Here is a 22,017-nt window from a genome sequence, read left to right on the forward strand (position 1 = left end):
CCGGGCAAGAACTCCCATTATATTTGTCAAACGCGGGCGCTTTGAACTTTTGTGGGATCACAATCCCCTCGACCAGCCCCATGTTGGACATGTTGACAAATCCCGGAGTAGCATGGCTTTCCAGAGCCCTTACCTTCTCTGCCAGCAACTGAATCTCTTTGTCTTGTGGTTGGGCACCATATTGCCCAAACGGCTCATTCAGCATAGAGAACTGATCAGCCTCTCTGTCCTCCTCCCTGTCATCATCGACCCCAAAGAAAGGCGGGAACAGACTATCCTTCAGATTATGCCCCAGACCGGGTCCACCGCCAGTAGCAGCACCAAATCCGCCAGCATTGTTGTTCACCATACCTACGGTTTCTCTTTTTCCACCGTCTCTGGATCCATCCAGCCCTTGGTTGGAGACACCATCCAGGTTAACAACACTGTTAGCAGCTGAAGCCCGCTCGAGCTTTTCAACTTTGTCAGCCAAAGCTTTCTGACCAACTGCAAAACCCTGCATAATGTTGATCAGCTCAGTCATCTTGTCCTTCAGCTCGAGGATATCTGTGTTCGGAAGATCCATTATTCTGGGAGTATTGCGTCTGGTGAAGTATCTGTGAGGACGAGTTGAGTGCAAAGGTACAGTTCTGCGAGCACGAGCAATGATTCCTGCAAAACAGCAAACAGGTTAATATGCATGAGTGCAACGTCTATCCATATGAGGAAGATTCTGTCTTTTGATCCTGCTTTCATCGAGACAGATAATATTTCACCAATAACATTTTGAAATTCAAGATGTCTCTCAACCAGATTCTCAATCCATAATACTCCCCATATGGCTAGACGTAGGTTTGGTGCAGATGAATGCAAAATGAGAATGATGCAGATGTATGCAATGCACTGGGCCATCCTCCAAGTCATCTGATAATCTGTTGCTCTGAATCACAACCCTGATCTCTGAACTTGATCACAACCATCTGAAGGAAAACATGTAACCACCAATCCAACTCAAGGGTTCCGAAATAAACGGAAGACAGATACATCATCATCATCATCCGACAATCTCTGAACAGATACCCATAATCATCTGAATCGGCCCGGGGAATCCTGAAATAAACGGATCCCCACTGATAAACTCGGCTCGGGGAATCCTGAAATAAACGGATCCCCACTGATAAATACCACGGACGACATTTCGGCGTCTCGGCAATAAATGACCATAAATCCGACTTATAAATAGGACTCTGATCCACGGAACAAAAATTCACCATCTGAGTCACCATCTGAACGTGCATCTGAAAGAATCACCCTCCCCTCACAGGTAAATTCTAATCAGGTCATCCTAAGGCGGATAATAGTCTCGACAATCGTGCAGAGATACTCAATGGGTTTGCCCTTTCGGGTGTGCCATTGTAGCTCCCTTAAGATCGTCTAAACCAAAGATCCGGGAAATGATCGGTCACCAGAGTCAACAGCTCAAATGACGTAACTCAACAAAAGTGGAATATCCACAGAGGCAAGCACTATCAAATGAACCTCGTCCGGCTTGTGGTACATCATGCTGCCAGGCACATATTGACCTAACATGAAGGAGGCAACATGAGACCACACTAGTCCTAGGTGTATACTCGGGCCTGGGTTTTAGCCCCACTCAGAACACCCACCCCAAACAGTGGAACCACCTGCACAAAGGACAGCAACATGATAGTATGATGCATGCAAATATTTATGCAAATATATACACTGGTTAGAACAATAAATGCAATAAATAAAGCAAAACAAGCAACCTAAACTATCCTAGAACGCTAGGAAGGACCCGCTTAGGGAAGATGGACCAGCACAGGTCAACATCTAAAATGGTCCCCAGCAGAGTCGCCAGCTGTCGCATCCGCGAAAAAACAACTGGCGGGCTGAAATAAAAACACAACACAGAGCCGCCACTGCGCGTTATTTATCCCAAGATAGGGAAAGGAAACGCTCAGAGAAACCTGGAAAGGAAATGGTCTCGCGACCAAAGAGAAAGGGTAAGGGAGTCGGTTACGCAAGGGGAAGGTATTAGCACCCCTCACGTCCGTCGTACTCGACGGGATCCACGTTCTAAAATAAAGAATAGGTTGCTAAAACATCACACACACACACAGGGAACGCAGGTGGGGTTAAGAGAAGGGAGCTCGATAGGACGTCGCATCCTATGCCTACATATCTCGTCTGGAACGAGAATCAGAGCCACTGTAGTTCGGCTTACGCACGCCAAACAACACAAAACGAGTATTATTGATTGAGAATCTGGTTGAGAGACATCTGGATGTCAAAATGTTATTGGTGAAATATTATCTGTCTCGATGAAACCAGAATCAAAAGACAGAATCTTCCTCATATGGATAGACGTTGCATTCATGCATATTAACCTGTTTGCTGTTTTGCAGGAATCATTGCTCGTGCTCGTAGAACTGTACCTTTGCACTCAACACGCCCGCACAGATACTTCACCAGACGCAATACTCCCAGACTGATGGATCTCCCAAACACAGACATTCTCGAGCTGAAAGAGAAGATGGGAGAGCTGATCAGTGTCATGCAAGAGTTCGCCTTAGGGCAGAAGGAGTATGCCCAGCGGTGGAGAGAGTTGGCTGCCAGAGTGCAACCTCCTCTTGTCGATAGAGAAATGTCTGATTTGTTCATGGGGACCCTGCAGGGGGCATTTGCTGAAAGAATGGTTGGTTGTCCGGTGACCAACTTTTCTGATATTGTTGTGGCAGGGGAAAGGATAGAGAGCTGGTTGAAGCTTGGTAAGATCCAGGGTACTGCCTCTTCTTCGTCGTCTGGGTCGAAGAAGCCGTTCAGTAATAACGGTCAGAGAAAGAAGGAAGGGGATACTAGTGCGGTCTACGCTCAAAGAGGACCCGGCAGGGATCGTTACTTCCAGCACACCGCTGCGGTAACTATTCCTGCTGACAATCAGCCTGCACAACAACAGCAGCAACCGCAACAGCAGCGTCAGCCATTCCAGCAGAGGCCTCAGAGGGCTGGATATCAGGTCAGGAGGAGGATGAATGATCGGCATTTCAACAGGCCGCCTGTGACATACTCTTGCCTATTGAAGAAGTTGAAGGATCTGGGGCTGGTACAGTTGAGGACTTTGGCACCTTTGAGACCTGATCAAAGGCCAGCCAATTTCGATGAGAATGTCAAATGTGAATTCCATTCAGGTGCTCCCGGGCACAGTGTAGAAGACTGCAAAGCTTTTAAGCATAATCTAGCCAGAAACCGAGGGAAGACACACTACCAGGGAGCTGTACTCGAGCCTAGTGTTGTCATGCATCATTACCCTACGTTGAGGTTTCTACCTACTTGCACAACTGCAAGCTAATCCTATCCAGGAAGAAAGCAAGCATACAAGCATACAGATCAAAACAAGCATTTCAAGCAAATATTCATATAGCACACACTATAACCAATCAAGTGAGGCTCACACAATGGGTTTGACTGCCGAAGCAAGTCATCTGTACATGGGTATTACTCGCTCTTAACGTTGCCATTACGAGGCTAAGGTGAAGCAGATGAAAAGGTGAAGTGAGGATGAGACCTCACAGCTCTTATCCCTGACCAGGGAGAGCTTCAGACAAAGGAGCGTGGGTCCAGAATGGAGGGACCCTTCTACGCTCAAAGACTCTGACTCGATTGTGCAACAGCACGAGATCTTGGGTTTGTGTCCCAATGCATCAACACACAGCCGTGTGAGCAGAGGGACGACTCACAGAATAGTGGGGGATAGATTGCATATCCCTTTGATCCACCTATTGCCTCATAGAGGTCTTTACCTGCTTGGCACAAATGTAAACAACCACAAACATCGCCTCTTAAGGAGGACTTCAGACAGTTGCCCGGCCAAGTAACAGGTCGGGTCTCCCAGACTACATGAAGAATAGAAGTCCTACCTCAAGTGGTTTAAAAACCAAGCAGCAGCAAGCAAGTTCTTAAAGAACTGTAAGCAACTAAATGTACCTGAAAACAATCAAGTATCATCAGTACTCAGACAGACAACAATAAACAGCAAATGTTAATCAGTCAGACTATACAAACAACACAAGCACATAAATGCAAGCTACAAGCTCAAGCTCAAGCTTCACAACCTACAAAACAAAGTCAAATTAGTTCAAAACATCCAACAATCTCAATTTAATTGACTTGAAGCATTCTCCTTGAGCATTATGCATTTCATCCTGAAAAGTCAATCCAAATGTGAGAAACTAGACCACTAGGCCAAGCCTAGGGTCCAAAAGGGAGAAAAAATTCTAAACAGCAAACAATTCTCAACCAAAACCAAACTAATGCAAATAGAAAGCAAATGCAATTGATCCCATGTTCATATCATTCATCAATATCATTTCATGACCAAAACAAGTCAAACTAGGTCAAATGCAACATCCAATGTCCAAACAGAATGAATTCCATCAAAAGCATACCAAAATAATTCCAAAAATCCTCAAATAATTCACACCTAAACAGGACCTATTCAAGGTATAGCATGTCAATTTTCAGCTCAATTGGACAAAAGAAACTAGGTCAATGAAAATCAAGAAATCCAGACACAATTATTCAAGCCAAACCAAGACATTCAAGCAAGCATCCACTTCAAAAATTCATAACAGAGTGAAAACAATTAAGAAATGAATGGGACCAAAAGCATGATGTCCTACAAGGTGTCTATAATCAGCATACCAAATTTCATCTTCATCCAAAACCATATGAGAATTTCACACAAGATATACCAACATGTATCACACAAGCTTGCAAAATGAGCAGACAGTGAAGAAAAATATCAATCAAATTGAAAATGCCATAGAAAAATCCAGAAAAATTCACATAACATTTCAACATACCAATGATCATTCATGCAAAATTTCAATCCATTCCAACAATCATAGGCCAGGCAAATAAATTCATGAATTTGACCTAGCTAGGTGTGACACAAATTGTCACACCTAGATTCAAAAAATCATATCTCACTCCTCAGGTATCCAAAAATCACAAACTTTATATGTAAATCACTATCAACATGTCCAGAATGAGCACAAAAAATTTCAGGAATTTCTTTAAATGTATGAGCATTTCATGATGAAAATGGCAAAACATGTAAAAAATACACACAAGTCAAAGATCCCTAGGCCAGGTCAACATTTCTCCAAGCACAACTTGTGAAACCATGCCTATAAAAAACTAGGGAAAAATTGGGAACTAACAAAAAAATCCTCATAATTTTCTGATTAGCCAATATTTTTTTATGATTTTTCTAATATTTAAATGAATTGTTAAATAATTATTGAATGTGTTAATTAATTAATTAGAATTAATGGCATAATGGTAATTATCTCTAACCGGTCCAAAACGCGCAGTTTAACTAATTGACATGTCACGCTGTGGTTGGTTGGAAGCGGAGGGAAACACAAGTTTGAACTGGCAAGGCGCGCGTATGGATCGAACAAAGCATTTTTCCAGAAAATTCGTCTTCTTCGCACGGCATTAACGTGTTCATCATCTTCCAATGCGGTTTCAATCATTTCATCACCAAAATTCACAAATCTATAACCGTTGGAAAGGTCTGAGTGTGAGGATCACGAATATGTAACCTAATCAACCTAAATCTAACTGTATAAACCGGATCGATCGAATTAGGTTTTGCTCTCAAATCTTTGAATCAACATAACTTATCCTATGGTTCACCAAATCAAAAACTAATTATATCATGATCACCTACATGGAACACTCTACAAAACGCATACAACAATTCATCAAATCATGAGATTCGAGTTTCATGTACCTTGAGATGGCAGTGTGGAATTTTGATGTATTTGGACGAGATTCTTCAAAACAGATTGAGATTGAAGATTGGAGAAGTGAATGCAATTTGTAGCTTGGTCCAAAACAGCTCCATGCAAGAGAAATCTCAATTCACCATTGATGCACACTCTTTCAACAGTCACGAACCTTGATCCTTTTGGCCACGAATTGATGCAACAGTTGGAGAAGAAGATGAATGGAGATTGAAGCAAAAAGAAATTCGTGATTTGATGGAGAATTGGAAGAGATTGATTCACTTTTGCTTTGATGTTTGTTCTTGAGCTTTTGGAGAATTTGGAGGGAAAAGTAGTTACAATTTTGTGCAATTGTGATTTCTGATCAAAAGTTTGTTATGATTAGGCATTTATATTTCAGCTTAATCCATCCTTAATCATCCAATTAGCAAAAGTGCAAGTGATTAGCAAAATGTCATTTTCAAAGCAAGGGCAAAAATGCCATTTCACCACAGGCCAATGACAGCTCATTTGACAGCTCACACACTCTCAAAATGACATGTGTGATGTGTTGCAACTTGTCCCATGGCCATTGGATGTGTATTTTGGATTTTCACTATGCCATGGTAAATTGTATAATTTTCAAGTGCATTTCAAAAGTGACTTGGTCAAATATTGCACCTTGACATGTTATGACCATTCCAACCATTTCCAAATTGCATTTGTGAGGTGTTGCAAAAATCCCCATGCCAAAATTCTCATTATTTCTCAACTCGGACCATTTTGCCCTTGGATTTTTAACTGTACACTTGAAAATTGACTTTTTGCATTGACCATTTTTGATGAATTCCAATTATGCACCATGAAAGTACATGTCAAATGGAGTTTGCACATAAAAAGATCACTCAATTTGGACACTCCATGTGGAAGTTATGCCCCTCTGATTATGGGTCATTTTTGAAATTGAATGGACCATAACTTGCCAACCATACATGGGATTTTCAAGTTCTTGGACTTTTTGGAAAGGTGAGAACAAGATCTACAACTTTCATGTTGAACAAATTTTCATTTGAAGCTTCCTTGGACATGTAATTTTATGGTCAAAAACTTTCCATTTTTGGAAACTTCCATTACAAGTCACTTTCTATTTTTGGCAATTTTTGTCCTGACTTGATTTTCTCCATTCTTGAGCTTTGACATGTCAAACAACACTTGTTCCAACATGATTTAAGTGTATCCAACTCATTTCCACCTCCAAATCCATAAAATCAATCACGGTTGACCACAGTTGACTTTTCAGCTGATAGATGAATCTGGCAATGCATTGATCCAACTGAGCCCCAATCTTCTGATTAAATGGCTCAATGATGAAAACCTAGCCTCAATAAGCTCAATAAAATCAGATAATGATCCCCATATACCTCATAGACCTCATCTCCTGATCATGCCCTGATTGGCCCAATGCAATTGATTAGGGTTGACCAGTGGTCAAAACCCTAATCTCAAGGAATATGCTCAATCTTCTTGAATCTTCTGATGATAAACCATGATGATGATGTATCCTTGTAATCAAGATGAAGACTAATATCCTTTGAGAATCATGAAACCCTAATTTGGACCTCCACATCCTCAGATGATTAATGACCAGTCCAATGAAACCCTAGCTTGCACTTTGACTTCCTCATCTTCTGATCAAGACTTGGAAGATGACTTGCACAATGTAACCACATGATATGCAATATGCAATGCCTAATGACCTAAAAATGCAATGCAATATGTTAAGCTAGTCCCAAGAGAGGAGGGCAAATTTTGAGGTGTTACATTATGCTACTTTTCATCTTTGCAGTTATAAAAGGCAGAGTAGAATAGAGTTGTCTCTTCCATGTCTTTGTTTTTGGTGAATCACTAGGAAGAGAGGTAGGGCAACATGAATTTAAATTGGAAAAGGACAGAACAACCTTTCTAAAGGGCAATTGTGCTGCTATTTGACTGTGATTTGTTGCCGCCGCTGCTTCAAAATGCAGAAAATTAGGATTTATCATCCCACCATAGCGCCAATATTCACAACAAGCGCTTTATCTAAGGCGTGTACTCCCTAAAAAGGGCACCCGATGATCCCCTAGTGACCTTTGCTTTATTAATAAAAAACAAACAATTGAAATATTTATTTAACTATCTTCTAATCACAAATATTAGTGATTTTTTGATATGATCTGGTGGTTATCTGTAAGGGGAAGCATATGCATTGAATAAAGAATCGGCTTGTATTGTTATTTTCCCTTTCTATCAACACTTTCTTTTTGAACAAAGTTGAATAACTTGTCCAATTAAAGGAATCACTTTATGGATGATTAATTTTTCTGTGTATGAATTTGCCTCCCGGGCATGGAATAGTTTTTTCACTTCCTTTTTAAAATCTCTGATTTTAGATGTTCTATAATGCAACTGCTAAGATACCTTTATTTTTCTTTGCAGGCTCCATTTGGTCAACCTTTGAGCTTTGATTATTCACAGAACTATTAGATGATATGTAGGGAGGAAGGTTTGTATTTGGATTTGGAAGTTATGTTGTTAGCCTTATAGGAGATCTCATATTAGGTTCATTTTTAAGTACTCCTTTATATAGACCCTTGTTTGTTTTTTGTTATTGTAGTATGTATGACTTTGATTTTCAGTTTTGATGGTTACAATACTTCTTATGTTACAGTTTATAAAATAGTGAACTCTAGTGGATTTATGCATTTGTTATAACATATTTGATAATGTTTCTGTTGTGGATTTAAAATATATATTTGTCTAATATTGGGGGCACAGATAAGTAATTTGTTTAATGCATACATGCAAGATAATGCTGTAGTTGCATCTATATTATATATTTGTTGATCTGCATCCTCCTCTGGAAAGATAACAACACTAACAAGACTAGCCGGGGTTATTAAAAAAATGGCAGATTAGTTAATTTGATCAGTTTGGAGGATTGAACTTTAATTATGAGTTCTTGGTCATGGGCAAAGTTTGTATAACCTTTTTTTTACTCAAGCAACATGCTGATTATGGTATAAAGGGTTGCAACACAGCCAAGTAGGTTCAGTTGGCAAGGTGTCATTTCATATCTCATAAATATCAATACTAACAACAAGAAGCAAACTGATAATAATCCTCAACCTCCAATTTGAGGGGGAGTATTAGAGTTAGTTAATTAGTGGAATTTCAAATGTATTTTAATTAGTTACTTGATCAATAAGTTAGCCAAGTCCACATGTTTGTTTAGCCAAGTCCACATCCGAGACAGTTGCTGTGGAGCTGCAGCTTGCACGTTTACCTTGTGTTGTGGCATACCGTGCCCATATTTTGACTGAATGGTTTATTAGGTACAAAGCCAAGATACAATACATGTCACTTCCCAATATTCTTTTGAATTCAGCCATTATTCCTGAAGCACTCTTTCAATCCTGCGAACCGGCAAACCTAGCCCTATTGCTCAAGTAAGACTGAAACATTATTTCATTAGCGATACTAATTCTGAATGTCTCTAAAAAGCTTAGAATATGTTTGTCACAGGAACTAGTTATTTCTCATATTTGACATTATGTCCTGCCTTTATTTTGCAGAGATTTAATACATGATCATGTTTGTCGAGAAAAACAAATACTTTCAGCGTAAAAGTTTGTCAAGCTTTTAATGCCTTCAGAAAGAATAAACCAGAACCTTGCAGAGCAAAGTTTGACGGGAAAATGTCCTGATTACAGTCCAAGTGCTGTTGCAGCGTTGACTATATTAAACTATGGGAAGCCTGTGATTCATGACTAATAAACAAGTTTATGTGGCATTGAATTTATTACTAATAAGGTTTAAGGTTTGAAGCATTTATAACTGCAAATCAGTTACTTGTTACTGTCAGAAGAAACATTTTCTGTTGATACATAACTAGTGAGTATAGCTTTCAACGAGTCGATTTAGCTTGCATGATTAGAATGATATTTGCAACGAAAACTATTAGTTGTCATGGTAGATGTCTAATATATTCTTGGAAATGTTCTCTTCCTTTTCGTTTCCTCCAATTCCATGAACACGTATTAACACACTTGCTATCTACAAAGATTCTCACTTCAGTAAAATTGCAGAAATCCCATCTATGTTCAAGAAATGACGTGAAAGCTACCCTTTGTACACGTAGGTTATGAAAAGAAAAGTCCTTTTTCTCATTCACACATATCTGTCATTTTTCTGAAACTGAAACTAAAACTCACATGAAATGAATTTGCAACCAAAAATCATATTCAGCCAAAAGGGAAAAAACTGTTTGGATCTTTGTTTAAAGGGAAAGCTCAAAAATCTAATTTGCAAATCGTTGGTATTCCTACACAAATGATTATTAATAGTACTAGGAAGCAATTCTTGTTTATTAGCGTAAAGTAGAAAAAGGAAGCTTATATGCTCAAACGAACCCCATTTTTGGTGAGTATGCATAAAAATAGGGGGTTATTTTATCCCGAGTACTAGTTCCCCGAGATGAAAAACATAAAATGTAATAAAATGTCCCTTAATATTAGAACCGCATCTCAGGACGGACACATAATACACACATCTCAGTACTTTATGTTGGAAAACAAATGTGAGTTGTATTGAGAAATAAATGTGAGTTCTAATACTCTTATTACCTTAAGATTTTAGATAAATATCTGATGTCTCTCTCAATTGTTTGGGTGAGTCTTTAACATATAAGTGAATCTACATTGATTTGGTTCTCTAATTTTTGGTTAATAATATCTATATTGTTTTTCATGTGGTTTGTTTTTCCTTTGTTGCATTTGACAGCTTTACAAATTAATGCACCAGGTTCACAATCTTTGGTTGGTTTGCCTTAATACATTATGAATATATTACATTTCTCCCTGCCCCTCATTAACCATATACAACCATTCAAATTGATTTTTGAGATAGTAATCAAAAAAATTAAATTATTCTTGAAAAATAATTTAAACGGTCTAATAATTTTCTAATTGCAAGCATCTTGTAATTCATGATTTTCTCATTAACCCATATAATTTGATTCAATCCAAATTATTCAAAGTACTGATCATGAATGAATGTCTTCTAAATCTTTCACACAAAGTTTGATTTCCTCTTTTTACTCTAGTAGATTTTGCAAATATCAAATTTTGTGTGAAAGACTCAGACTTACATCTATTTATCATCATTGTTTTGAAGAATTTGTGGCATTAAATCAAATTTTATGGACTAAAGAGGAAATCATGAATCACAAGAAGCATGCAATTCGAAAAATATTGGATCGTCTAAGTTGTTTTTCAAGATAATTTAATATTTCAGATTATTATCTCAAAAATCTATTTAAATGAATACAAGTTCAATGAGGGGTTAGTGAAACAAGTAATCATATATGATATTACAAACTCACTAACAACATTTATCAACAAAAAATTCAATTAATTAACATAGATTGGGAGAACATGATGACTAACCGTTCCTAGAAAATTAAGACAAACTTGTAAAACGAAAGGAGGATGGAATTGAGTAGAAAATTGCAAACTTGTGTTAAATTTGAATGTATGTCATTCTAGATCTATCACACAAGTTTGCATATTTCACTTCAACTTTATTCTCTCTTGCATTTTTTCTTCATAGCAACACAAATCAACTGTAATCCTAAAAACACCATATAAAAAAACATGTTAACATAAACTAGCGGTACATTATAATCAAACAAAAAATTATCAACATACATAACAATAACATCAACATAATAACAACATACACGAATAATAGAGAATATGGAAAAAGATTTATCAATAACAACTACCAACAATAAATCATGTGAAACATAACAAGGTCTTCAATCTTCATGCCTAGTTGAATTTGTGCAGTTCTAAAGGTCCTCATAGTTCTCATAGTTTTTATCTGATTCATAACCACTTGCATCTAGATTCATTAGGTTCTTCACAATAGCCTCTACCTTCTTTATCTTTTCAAGATTAAGACTCTTGAAAAGAATCTTCTTATAACTTGTTACACCAGACAGTTTAAAAACACTAATGTGATCCCTAACAACTTCAACTTCTTTAGCTTTGTTCAACCATAACTCCAACATATCAATAACCTTATTTGTAACCTTAATCTCGTGGACAAGTTTGCTCCCACTATTCATGTTGAGAGAAAAATCTGAAATCTGAGAGAATGATGTGAAATCTGAATAAGAAGAGAAACCTTTTTTCAAAATAACATACAACAACAACATACAACAACAAAAACCCTTTAAACTCTCGAACAAGAAGAAAATAATGTGAAAGACAATAATAACATACACGAAAACAAGAGAAAAAAGAAGAAGAAGAAAAACACATTTATGTATGAAGAACATAATTGATGTCACACTGTAGAATAGGAAAGCTAATGACGAATAAGAAGAGAAAAAATATATACTAGGATTTTGCTATGATAGATACAACGATACTGTCAAGAAGCGAGAGTTAATTCACTTATATATGAGTAATCAATTTCACCGTGATCGTATTAAAAAACCGTGATAAAATATAATATGTCTTTCATAACGTTCGCCATTAATAACCGGGTGATATATATATATATATATATATATAATATATATATATATATATATATATATATATATATATATATAATATATATATATTATTATATATATATATATATATATAGAGAGAGAGAGAGAGAGAGAGAGAGAAGAGAGAGAGAGGAGAGAGAGAGAGAGAGAGATTAATTGTATAAATTGTAGCATCTTTGTGTATTTTATATTTTAGAGAGAGGATTAAGTACTTCACATTATACAATTATTATTTAATGTTTTGTTCTTACTAATGATTTTTTAACTTGATCTATGCATGTGTTGGTGCTATGAAGTACAATATGTTGTTAAATTTCTCATGTACCTTTTAACACAACAAAAATCTAAATTTCTCAAATTTGTTAAATTTTAGTTCTAAGTTGTGATGACAAAATAGTTTGAGTTATAAAAAAATATTGATATACCATAACTTTGTCAGAAATATTATGAGGTACATAACTGAAGAAATTTTTTAAGAAATATTCATCTAAATACATTTTTCTTTTATTTTTGGATTATATCACGAACATAACTCTATAATTTACATCAAGGGATCACGCTAAAAAGACCGGTTTAATTACGGCCCAAATTAAAATACCCTCGCGAACGGAAAGCGAACAGGTTGAGGAAGTTTTATTATATATTAGAGAAAAGATATGTCTACATCCATTTTTAACACCTACACCGTAATTGACTACACAATACATACTAATTTTATTTTTTAATAATTTATTTTACATTGATTTGTGTGCAAGAAAAATTTCTTTTGATAATATATACGGTGTATCATACGGTGTATTGAAAATTGGTGTCAAATTAGCAAAGCTGTATATATTATGACTACTGTTTACTCTAGTCTTTTCTGAATTTTCTTCTTCTTTCTTTCAACAAAATTTCATTTTGCAAATCATAGATCCTCTTCTTCCTGTTACCGCACCCTCTTCCCCACGTAGCTCCCGTCCACCCTCTTCCTCACCCTTTTCCTCACCCTTTTTCCCACCCTCTTCCCCACGTAGCTCCCATACCCTGAACACTGGCACTGACGAGCAGATAGCGGCTAAAGAAAGACCCACAGAGGAGTCACCGGTAGAAGGCGGCCAAGCTTTCAACATTGACAAGAAGTCAATGTCAAGAAAAAGAACCGAGTCACACGCAGAAACTTCCCAGCATTCATAATCTAAAGAAATACCCATCAAAGAATCAACACGGGAATCCCATCCCTGGCACTGGCGAATCCCAACAAAATTCAAAATTCCCAGTATTGGCAAAGACTCGTCGTGGCCTTTAGATGAGTCATTGGGAAAAGACGTCAAGCATTCATCGCCCACCAGAAAAGAGTCTTCCCCAACAGACGAAATTTTCGCGCCGGGCAGTCATCGGGAAAAGGTGAAACTTCTGGCAAGCAGTCCAGCCAAATAGGTAAAAGTTCCGACGACAGCGAGCATTCGTCGGGAAATGAAAAATCCACCACCAAAGAGTCTTCCCCAACACACAAAATTTTCGATGCCGGGCCGTCATCGGGAAAGGGGGAAGCCAGCCAAATAGGTAAAAGTTCCGACGACGGCGAGCAGTCGCCGGGAAATGAAAAATCCACCACCAAAGAGTCTAATCCAACACACGAAATTTTCGACACCGGACCGTCATCGGGAAAGGGAGAAGCCAGCCAAATAGGTAAAAGTTCCGACGACGGCGAGCAGTTGCCGAGAAATGAAAAATCCACCACCAAAGAGTCTTCCCCAACACACGAAATTTTCGACGCCGGGCCGTCATCGAGAAAGGGAGAAGCCAGCCAAAAAGGTAAAAGTTCCGACGACGGCGAGCAGTCGCCGGGAAATGAAAAATCCACCACCAAAGAGTCTTCCTCAAAAGGTCAAACTTCCGGCGAAGGGACCCACCATGATATTGATGACGTCTTAAAAAGGATGCAGTTCAATGAATTGTTTTCAGACTTAGTGTGCAAGTTTTTTCTGGCCATGGGAGGGTACATTGCATTTGCTATTCAACAACATGATTGGATTACATAATAACATACAACAACATACAACAACAAAAAACCTTTAAACTCTCGAACAAGAAGAAAATAATGTGAAAGACAATAATAACATACACGAAAACAAGAGAAAAAAGAAGAAGAAGAAAAACACATTTATGTATGAAGAACAAAATTGATGTCACATTGTAGAATAGGAAAGTTAATGACGAATAAGAAGAGAAAAAACATATACTAGGATTTTGCTATGATAGATACAACGATACTGTCAAGACGCGAGAGTTAATTCACTTATATATGAGTAATCAATTTCACCGTGATCGTATTAAAAAACCGTGATAAAATATAATATGTCTTTTATAACGTTCGCCATTAATAACCGGGATGATATATATTTTAATATATATATATATAATATATATATATATATATATATATATATATATATATATATATATATATAATATATATATATATATATATATATATATATATATATATATATATATATAGAGAGAGAGAGAGAGAGGAGAGAGAGAGAGAGAGAGAGAGAGAGAGAGAGAGAGAGAGAGAGAGTGAGAGAGATTAATTGTATAAATAGTAGCATCTTTGTGTATTTTATATTTTAGAGAGAGGATTAAGTACTTCACAATATACAATTATTATTTAATGTTTTGTTCTTACTAATGATTTTTTAACTTGATCTATGCACGTGTTGGTGCTATGAAGTACAATATGTTGTTAAATTTCTCATTTACCTTTTAACACAACAATAATCTAAATTTCTCAATTTTGTTAAATTTTAGTTCTAAGTTGTGATGACAAAATAGTTTGAGTTATAAAAAAATACTGATATACCATAACTTTGTCAGAAATATTATGAGGTACATAACTGAAGAAATTTTTTAACAAATATTCATCTAAATACATTTTTCTTTTATTTTTAGATTATATCACGAACATAACTCTATAATTTACATCAAGGGATCACGCTAAAAAGACCAGTTTAATTACGGCCCAATTTAAAATACCCTCGCCGGCCCAATTTAAAATACCCTCGCGAACGGAAAGCGAACAGGTTGAGGAAGTTTTATTATATATTAAAGAAAAGATATGTTTACATCCATTTTTAACACCTACACCGTAATTGACTACACAATACATACTAATTTTATTTTTTAATAATTTATTTTACATTGATTTGTGTGCAAGAAAAATTTCTTTTGATAATATATACGGTGTATTGAAAATTGGTGTCAAATTAGCAAAGCTGTATATATTATGACTACTGTTTACTCTAGTCTTTTCTGAATTTTCTTCTTCTTTCTTTCAACAAAATTTCATTTTGCAAATCATGGATCCTCTTCTTCCTGTTACCGCACCCTCTTCCCCACTCTCTTCCCCACGTAGCTCCCGTCCACCCTCTTCCCCACGTAGCTCCCATCCACCCTCTTCCTCACCCTTTTCCCCACCCTCTTCCTCACCCTTTTTCCCACCCTCTTCCCCACGTAGCTCCCATACCCTGAACACTGGCACTGACGAGCAGATAACGGCTAAAGAAAGACCCATAGAGGAGTCACCGGTAGAAGGCGGCCAAGCTTTCAGCATTGACAAGAAGTCAATGTCAAGAAAAAGAACCGAGTCACACGCAGAAACTTCCCAGCATTCACAATCTAAAGAAATACCCATCAAAGAATCAACACGGGAATCCCATCCCGGGCACTGGCGAATCCCAACAAAATTCAAAATTCCCAGTATTCGCGAAGACTCACTGTGGCCTTTAGATGAGTCATTGGGAAAAGACGCCGAGCAGTCATCGCCCACCAGAAAAGAGTCTTCCCCAACAGACGGAATTTTCGACGCCAGGCAGTCATCGGGAAAAGGTGAAACTTTTGGCAAGCAGTCCAGCCAAATAGGTAAAAGTTCCGACGACGGTGAGCAGTCGCCCGGAAATGAAAAATCCACCACCAAAGAGTCTTCCCCAACACACGAAATTTTCGACGTCGGGCCGTCATCGGGAAAGGGAGAAGCCAGCCAAATAGGTAAAAGTTCCGACAACGGTGAGCAGTCGTAGGGAAATGAAAAATCCACCACCAAAGAGTCTTCCCAACACACGAAATTTTCGACGTCGGGCCGTTATCGGGAAAGGGAGAAGCCAGCCAAATAGGTAAAGGTTCCGACGACGGCGAGCAGTCGTCGGGAAATGAAAATCCACCACCAAAGAGTTTTCCCCAACACACGAAATTTTCGACGCCGGGCCGTCATCGGGAAAGGGAGAAGCCAGCCAAATAGGTAAAAGTTCCGACGACGGCGAGCAGTCGCCGAGAAATGAAAAATCCACCACTAAAGAGTCTTCCCTAACACACGAAATTTTCGACGTTAGGCCGTCATCGGGAAAGGGAGAAGCCAGCCAAAAAGGTAAAAGTTCCGAAGACGGCGAGCAGTCGCCGGGAAATGAAAAATCCACCACCAAAGAGTCTTCCCCAATACACGAAATTTTCGACGCCGGGCCGTCATCAGGAAAGGGAGAAGCCAGCCAAAAAGGTAAAAGTTCCGACGACGGCGAGCAGTCGCTGGGAAATGAAAAATCCACCACCAAAGAGTCTTCCTCAAAAGGTCAAACTTCCGGCGAAGGGACCCACCATGATATTGATGACGTCTTAAAAAGGATGCAGTTCAATGAATTGTTGTCAGACTTAGTGTGCAAGTTTTTTATGGCCATGGGAGGGTACATTGTATTTGCTATTCAACAACATGATTGGATTACCGCTCCAGAAAACGAAACCATTATGTTCTTTATTGAATCAGTGGGTTTTGTGGTACATTCATGGTTCGTGAAGGAGTACTCCATCCTTTCTCTTAGTCACATGTCATCAAAGTTTCCATCGAACATCATATCCAACATGGTAATTTGCAACATCATATCCAACATGGTCTTTTGTTGTGTTATTGCCGCATTTGCGGGGAAAATATTCTCCGGCAATATCTTTACAGGTCTGGCTGCTGCTGAGTGGGCAGGGCTTTTTATCTTCTTTATGTATAAACAGTGGCAGGTATAAAGCTATTAAAGCATGATCAATCTTAGGGTTTGGTTCTTTAATTATTATCAGTGTAGATGTGTTAGTCTCGTGTCTTGTGTGCGTGTTTGTGTCGGTGTATTATAGGGATAACTTATGGAAACAACTTATGAGACACCCACAAGCTCTCATGATTGCTTTGAAAACAACTTATAACTTGTATGCAAGTGATTGAAGGTGTGTTTGGTGTCAGATACGACGGTGACACATGTTGCATTCAATCAATTCATTTTCTTAAATTGTTATCGGTGTAGTTGTGTTAGTGTCGTGCGTGTTTGTGTCAGTGCATTATAGGGATAGCTTATGGGAACAACTTATGACACAACCACAAGCTTTCACGACTGCTTATGAAAGTAACTTATAACTTGTATGGGAACTGTTTGACTTTATTTTATCCTTTGTTATAGAAATAGTTTATACATCAACATTTATATGATAGGCACCTATGTCATAAGCACTTATTTAAGTTGTTGATTCCAAATAGGGTCTAAATATATTAGTTGGCTTACTAATTAGATTGAATTTAATTATTGGTTCAGGTATACAAGGAGTCTCTCAGCCTCCGGAGTTTATTTAGTGCCCTTTAATTTGCCAAAAGCTCAACCTTCATTTGCTCTGTATGACATTACTTTTAATCAGTTGGGTCAAATGGCACAAGTCCTACAATGATGTATGCACATTCATAGGACCAATTTAGACATTTTGTTTACCAGGTAAACCACATTTATTTCACTTAATGTTTTTACCATGTTGAGTTTGCTGAGTGATTTCTATATTATTAGCTGCAAATACCATGACATGCTTGCAATAAATCTAATAATTTCTTAAACTACCTGTGTGTTTTGGGTTGACCATTTTGATTGAAACAGTAGTCATACTCAATACTTATAATTTTTCGCTTACATTCAAAATCATAGTCCAATATAAAATTTGAAATAACAAGTGAGTCTTTAAAATCACTATCAGAGCAGTGTGTCAATTGTGTTGGTTGGGTGCCGGTTGGTCTTTGCATTTGGCATTCACAAATGTCAAAAACAATGGAAGAACCTATAAACCAAGCCGAGAAAGTGTAGAGAACCTGAACTTGAACATGCCAGAAAATGCCTCCACCGTCGCCAGAGACAGTTTTTATGCTACTTTTGATCTTTGCAGTTATAGAAATGCAGAGTAGAATAGAGTTGTCTCTTCCATGTCTTTGTTTTTGGTGAATCACTAGGAAGAGAGGTAGGGCAACATGAATTTAAATTGGAAAAGGACAGAACAACCTTTCTAAAGGGCAATTGTGCTGCTATTTGACTGTGATTTGTTGCCGCCGTTGCTTCAAAATGCAGAAAATTAGGATTTATCATCCCACCATAGCGCCAATATTCACAACAAGCGCTCTATCTAAGGCGTGTACTCCCTAAAAAGGGCACCCGATGATCCCCTAGTGACCTTTGCTTTATTAATAAAAAAACAAACAATTGAAATATTTATTTAACTATCTTCTAATCACAAATATTAGTGATTTTTTGATATGATCTGGTGGTTATCTGTAAGGGGAAGCATATGCATTTAATAAAGAATCGTCTTGTATTGTTATTTTCCCTTTCTATCAACACTTTCTTTTTGAACAAAGTTGAATAACTTGTCCAATTAAAGGAATCACTTTATGGATGATTAATTTTTCTGTGTATGAATTTGCCTCCCGGGCATGGAATAGTTTTTTCACTTCCTTTTTAAATTCTCTGATTTTAGATGTTCTATAATGCAACTGCTAAGATACCTTTATTTTTCTTTGCAGGCTCCATTTGGTCAACCTTTGAGCTTTGATTATTCACAGAACTATTAGATGATATGTAGGGAGGAAGGTTTGTATTTGGATTCGGAAGTTATGTTGTTAGCCTTATAGGAGATCTCATATTAGGTTCATTTTTCAGTACTCCTTTATATAGACCCTTGTTTGTTTTCTGTTATTGTAGTATGTATGACTTTGATTTTTAGTTTTGATGGTTACAATACTTCTTATGTTACAGTTTATAAAATAGTGAACTCTAGTGGATTTATGCATTTGTTATAACATATTTGATAATGTTTCTGTTGTGGATTTAAAATATATATTTGTCTAATATTGGGGGCACAGATAAGTAATTTGTTTAATGCATACATGCAAGATAGTGCTATAATTGCATCTATATTATATATTTGTTGATCTGCATCCTCCTCTGGAAAGATAACAACACTAACAAGACTAGCCGGGGTTATTAAAAAAATGGCAGATTAGTTAATTTGATCAGTTTGGAGTATTGAACTTTAATTATGAGTTCTTGGTCATGGGAAAAGTTTGTATAACCTTTTATTTTACTCAAGCAACATGTTGATTATGGTATAAAGGGTTGCAACACAGCCAAGTAGGTTCAGTTGGCAAGGTGTCATTTCATATCTCATAAATATCAATACTAACAACAAGAAGCAAACAGATAATAATCCTCAACCTCCAATTTGAGGGGGAGTATTAGAGTTAGTTAATTAGTCGAATTTCAAATGTATTTTAATTAGTTACTTGATCAATAAGTTAGCCAAGTCCACATGTTTGTTTAGGCAAGTCCACATTCGGGACAGTTGCTGTGGAGCTGCAGCTTGCACGTTTACCTTGTGTTGTGGCATACCGTGCCCATATTTTGACTGAATGGTTTGTTAGGTACAAAGCCAAGATACAATACATGTCACTTACCAATATTCTTTTGAATTCAGCCATTTAACTTTAAAAGGAGCCACTGTTATTAGCTTGCTTCCTGGAAGCAAAGTACAAGAAGTCAGTCGGATGCTTCCCATCTTCGCAAACACAATGGAACTACTGAAAGACAATGTTCCACAGTTGATGACAATCATTCATGTTGCACCTAATGAACATGTGGAAAACTTCATTGCTGGTGTTGTTCATAGATGGCTTGTCCCTGTTGTATTGATTCCTGGTGGAACAACGTATATGAGATATGATGCTTTTAGTGTATGCCCCATTGTCTCACTAAACTTCCATTTGCATAACAAATTCTTTTCAGCTTCTTATGTCGATTTTTGTTGCAGTAGTAGAAAATTGATTTAATACTCATGATATCTGCTTCGTACCATGACCAGACTCTAGCTTTATCAACTTCTAGTGGGCGCTTAATTGAATACATGAATCTAAACTTTAATAATATAAAAACAATTGCTAATATCTTAGTTTAATCTTTATTTTATGTTGATCTTACTCAAATCAATAGATGTATATACCACATTATTTTAAATCGGCGGGCATGTTAGGTTAGGTAGGACCAAAGTACCTTGTTTTTCTTCCATTGGAGTTACATTAGACACAATAAACCAACAAGGTAGGTATTTTTATGTTGATCTTTACTCAAATCAATAGATGTCTATACCATATTATTTTAAATCGGGGGGCATGTTAGGTTAGGTAAGACCAAAATACCTTGTTTTTCTTCCAAGAGGTTACGTTAGATACAATTAACCAACAATTAGGTATATCTGTGTTTATTTTGACTGAAGCTTCCATTATTGCTGATTAGAACTGTTTAAATTCTTACTTATCTTACATGAAGGTTGCATTTTGTGGCTAGTTAATTTGAATCAGCATCGCAGGCTAGTAAAGTTGCATTGTTCACATCTGAGACAATTGCTGTGGAGCTGCAGCTTGCACGTTTACCTTGTGTTGTGGCATATCGTGCCCATATTCTGACTGAATGGTTTATTAGGTACAACGCTAAGATACAATACATGTCACTTCCCAATATTCTTTTGAATTCAGCCATTGTTCCTGAAGCACTCTTTCAATCCTGCGAACTGGCAAACCTAGCCCTATTGCTCAAGTAAGACTGAAACATTATTTCATTAGCGATACTAATTCTGAATGTCTCTAAAAAGCTTAGAATATGTTCGTCACAGGAACTAGTTATTTCTCATATTTGACGTTATGTCCTGCCTTTATTTTGCAGAGATTTAATACATGATCATGTTTGTCGAGAAAAACAAATACTTTCAGCGCAAAAGTTTGTCAAGCTTTTAATGCCTTCGGAAAGAATAAACCAGAACCTTGCAAAGCAAAGTTTGACGGGAAAATGTCCTGATTACAGTCCAAGTGTTGTTGCAGCGTTGACTATATTAAACTATGGGAAGCCTGTGATTCATGACTAATAAACAAGTTTATGTGGCATTGAATTTATTACTACTAAGGTTTAAGGTTTGAAGCATTTATAGCTGCAAATCAGTTACTTGTTACTGTCGGAAGAAACATTTTCTGTTGATACATAACTAGTGAGAATAGCTTTCAAAGAGTCGATTTAGCTTGCATGATTAGAATGATATTTGCAACAAAAACTATTAGTTGTCACGGTAGATGTCTAATATATTCTTGGAAATGTTCTCTTCCTTTTCGTTTCCTCCAATTCCATGAACAAGTATTAACACACTTGTTATTTACAAAGATTCTCAATTCAGTAAATTTGCTGAAATCCCATTTATGTTCAAGAAATGATGTGAAAGCTACCCTTTGTACACGTAGGTTATGAAAAGAAAAGTCCTTTTTCTCATTCA

At 37.2% G+C, this 22,017-nt stretch overlaps 1 protein-coding gene across 5 annotated transcripts in view; it reads left to right on the forward strand.

Annotated features, from left to right (window-relative positions):
• LOC127076520 (probable lipid-A-disaccharide synthase, mitochondrial) overlaps positions 1–22,017 on the forward strand; it is a 131,097-nt gene that overhangs the window by 21,803 nt on the left and 87,277 nt on the right. The window contains exons 8-9 of one of the 5 annotated variants that reach the window (XR_007786832.1): positions 9,389–9,626; positions 21,658–21,852. Coding sequence is in view for 4 of the 5 variants with exons in the window: in XM_051018191.1 (XP_050874148.1) it covers positions 21,131–21,293; positions 21,420–21,618 (362 nt within the window). In the remaining variant the exon portion in view is untranslated. Of the gene's footprint in view, positions 1–9,388; positions 9,627–21,130; positions 21,294–21,419; positions 21,853–22,017 lie in introns of those variants that run through there. The other 4 variants (XM_051018191.1, XM_051018193.1, XM_051018192.1 and 1 more) reach the window with 4 other exon arrangements.

Source organism: Lathyrus oleraceus, chromosome 4 (assembly GCF_024323335.1).
Source record: "Lathyrus oleraceus cultivar Zhongwan6 chromosome 4, CAAS_Psat_ZW6_1.0, whole genome shotgun sequence".
Classification (NCBI taxonomy): domain Eukaryota; kingdom Viridiplantae; phylum Streptophyta; class Magnoliopsida; order Fabales; family Fabaceae; genus Lathyrus; species Lathyrus oleraceus.